This window comes from Fonticula alba (assembly GCF_000388065.1).
Source record: "Fonticula alba strain ATCC 38817 unplaced genomic scaffold supercont2.13, whole genome shotgun sequence".
In the NCBI taxonomy this organism is placed as follows: domain Eukaryota; order Rotosphaerida; family Fonticulaceae; genus Fonticula; species Fonticula alba.
This window is the reverse complement of record NW_009242983.1, coordinates 383,677-386,729: the sequence shown is the minus strand read 5'-3', so window position 1 is coordinate 386,729 and position 3,053 is coordinate 383,677. Positions and strand designations below refer to the sequence as shown.

At 69.7% G+C, this 3,053-nt stretch overlaps 1 protein-coding gene across 1 annotated transcript; it reads right to left on the bottom strand.

The window, feature by feature from the left end:
• Positions 1-680: 680 nt before the first annotated feature.
• Positions 681-2,968, bottom strand: H696_05746 (hypothetical protein). The gene is made up of 3 exons (XM_009499560.1): positions 2,833-2,968; positions 2,321-2,636; positions 681-2,061 (listed from the first exon to the last, which is right to left on the bottom strand). The coding sequence occupies exons 1-3, from the start codon at positions 2,873-2,875 to the stop codon at positions 750-752; spliced, it is 1,671 nt and encodes a 556-aa protein (XP_009497835.1). The 5' UTR covers positions 2,876-2,968; the 3' UTR covers positions 681-749.
• Between the last annotated feature and the right edge of the window lie 85 nt (positions 2,969-3,053).

Sequence of the window (3,053 nt, the reverse complement as noted above, 5' to 3'; positions counted from 1 at the left end):
GGGTCCGCGCGCCGTCCGGGGGCGGATGCCCACCGAGATGCGGGCACACCCGGCGCATGCGTTCTTCGGCCCGCCGCCCCGGCCGGGGGAGGGGTGGTCTGTCTCTGCTCCTCTTGCGGCTGGTCTCGTTCGCGCTCCGGCCGGACACCGCCGGCCTGCCCCCGGGCCCGGGCTGGTCGTCCCCGGGACGCATTCGCGCGCACCTGGGGAGAGGGGGATGATCCCCCCCCCGCCCCCCGTGGCGGGCCGGCGTCTGCCCCGGGATTGGTGCACCGGACGGCGGTTTGGGGCATCGCGACACCCCCCCTCCGGGGATGCCGGCGGCGGTGTGCTGGGCTGACCGCCGGGCATCGGCCGCCAGCCGGTCACACCCGCGTCCGCTCGCCGACCTGCAGCTTGCCCAGGTCGCCCGAGCCGGCACAGGGAGGCCGCCCCCGCTACTGGGGAAGGGGCGCCGGGGGATCGTTCCTGCGCCCCCTCTGGGAATTCCGACCTCTACCGGCCCCCGTTCCGCCGGCCTGCTGACAATGGACGCGGTGGGATCGACACGGACGGCGAGAGGGCGGCCCCCCCCCCCCCCCCCCCCCCCCGTGCCCCCGCCCCGCTCCCCCCCCGCCCGCCCCCACCCACCCCGCCCCCCACCCCCCACCCCCCCACCCCGCCCCCCCCACACCCCCCCCCCCCCCCCCGCCCCCTCGCCCCGGCTCCCCGCCCCTCTGCATAGATGCATGCTCTGCCGGGACACACACTTACAGAGCCGGGGGGCAGGTGCCCTCGCCGGTCTGCAGGAAGTGGCGCAGGCAGGGGTGCACAGCGAGGAGCTCACCCGCATGGGCGGCGGCACGGGCACACTGCTCCAGCAGCGGGACATTGATGTTCTCCAGGGTGTCGCATGGCAGGTGGTAGCAGGCATCATGCGGGGCATTGGCATCACCGCCGAAGATGGTGCGCTCGGCCTCGGTCTTCAGGCCGCTGGCGCCGGTGGCCATACCGCTGGACGGGACGCCGGCCTCGATGAAGGGCAGGTAGTCCGACCCGCCCTGCATGTGGGTGAAGCTGTAGGGGGCCTTGGCAATGTCCACGAAGAAGGACTCCAGCTGCTGCTGCACGCGGGTGCTGGCGTTCTGCACATCGAGCGGGATGTTGGCGTTGACGTCGGTGCCATTGTGAATGTAGGGCACGCCGTTCGGAGAGCCGAGCATATCAAAGTTCATGTAGGCGGCGATCTTGGCGATGTCGCCGGACTCCTGCATGGTGCGCACATAGTGGCGAGCACCCAGGAGACCGATCTCCTCGGCGGCCCACCAGGCAAAGCGGACCGGGTTGACGGCGCGCTTGTGGGTGCGGTTGCGGAAGTACTGGACGGCCACCTCCAGCAGGGCGGCCGAGCCGGACCCATTGTCATTCATGCCCGGGCCCTCGGGGACCGAGTCCAGATGCGCGCCGAGGACCACGACATTGGTGCTGTTGGTGGCGTCCGGCGAGTCGCAGAAGAGGTTCTCCGTGTCGGCCACGGTGAGCTTGGTGTTGGAGTAGACATTCATCCGGGGGGCCGGGCGGTCGGCATCGGCCGCGGCATCGGCCACCATGTTGCGCAGGCCGGCGCCCATGGAGTGGGAGATGGAGAAGACCGGGAGCTGGATCAGCTCGTCGCCCTCCTTCCAGGCGGTGAAGCGCACGCGGGCATTCTTCAGCGTGGTGCTGGTCTCGATGTTGTCCAGCAGCAGGGCCACCGTCGGGTCGTAGATGCCGCCGTTGTCCAGGGAAGCGATGTGCTGCACCAGCAGGGCCTTGTCAATGGGCTCGCAGGAGCCGCCATAGCGGGCCACAATGACCGCATTCGAGGTGGGCATGCCAATGTAATCGGCACCGGCGCAACCATAGTTGTCGGCCACAAAGACCTCGGCATTGTCGATGGTGATGGTGCCATTGCCACCGTAGCGCATGTTCAGGAAGTCGACATTGGCCTGGTAGTTGACGACGTGCGGCTGCACGAGGCCCAGGCGGCCGGGCTCCACGACATCGTGGATCGGCACCACGAGCTTCTGGGTGTAGAGAGTGCTGTGGATGGGTCGGCGGACCGGGGGGGGGGGCGGGAGAGGGGCGGGCGGGAAGCGTTAGCATAAGTCCATTGCCGGTGGGTGGCGGTGGCCGACGACGATGGGCCTGCGCCGGTGCCGGCGGCGTCTGGCCAGCCATCCGCGTGGTGTGTGCCCCCGCGCCTTGCCGCCCCTCCGGGCTGCTGGCGCAGGGTGTGCCTCACGGGCGGGGAGGGGGGGGGGGGGAGCGGGAGCCGGGAGAAGCATGTCGAGGGACGCACCACTCGGTGTTGTTGGCCAGGACCTCGCGCACGAACTTCAGCGACTCGCCGTAGTTGTTGAGGACCGAGCGGGAGTTGAGGCCGCCGATCTTGGCGGTGTCCAGCAGGCCGGACAGACGGCGCATGACGCCATCGGCCTGGACCTTGTAGGACAGGCTGCTCGGGTTGTTGCTCAGCAGCAGGATGAGGGTCACACCGGCACCGACGGCCAGCAGGAGAGCCAGCACCAGGCCGACAAAGAAGGCGGACTTCTTCTTGGTCGAGGCGGCGTCCTGGTTCTCAACATCCTGGATGCTGCCGGAAGTGGTGTCGTAGTCTGCTTGGCGTCGGTGGAGGGGGAAACCGGAGGAGGAGGCGGCAAGGGGGGCGAGAGGGAAGCAGGTGAGTGGCCATGGGGCGGCGGGCGTCTGTGCGTGCGCGCAAAAAAAAGAAAAAAAGAAAAAGAAGCCCCATCGAGATCGTGGCCACCGGCCCGACAGGGTGTGTGTGTCGAGGGGCGGAGGCAGACGCACGGCTCTGGCTGCCGGGAGCCAGGAGCGAGTCGCGATCGTCCATGGCGGGCGAGTTCCTTCAAGCGAGTGGCTGACGCGCGGCGGGGCGGCGAGGGAGGGACACTGCAAAAGAGGGAAGGGGGGGGGGGGGGGGGGGTAGAGGTGGCCGTTCAGAGGATGAAAGCCGATTCTCCAGGGGGTTGCCCCGGCGCCTGGGGCGCTCCGCCGTAACAGCGCGGATC

Bases quoted from the DNA above. Each gene is read 5' to 3' on its own strand.
- H696_05746 (XM_009499560.1), bottom strand. From the start codon at position 2,875: ATGGACGATCGCGACTCGCTCCTGGCTCCCGGCAGCCAGAGCC. The intron at 2,637-2,832 runs GTGCGTCTGCCT...GACGCCAAGCAG, and splicing joins GGCTCCCGGCAGCCAGAGCC to ACTACGACACCACTTCCGGC. The intron at 2,062-2,320 runs GTGCGTCCCTCG...ACCCATCCACAG, and splicing joins CTGGCCAACAACACCGAGTG to CACTCTCTACACCCAGAAGC.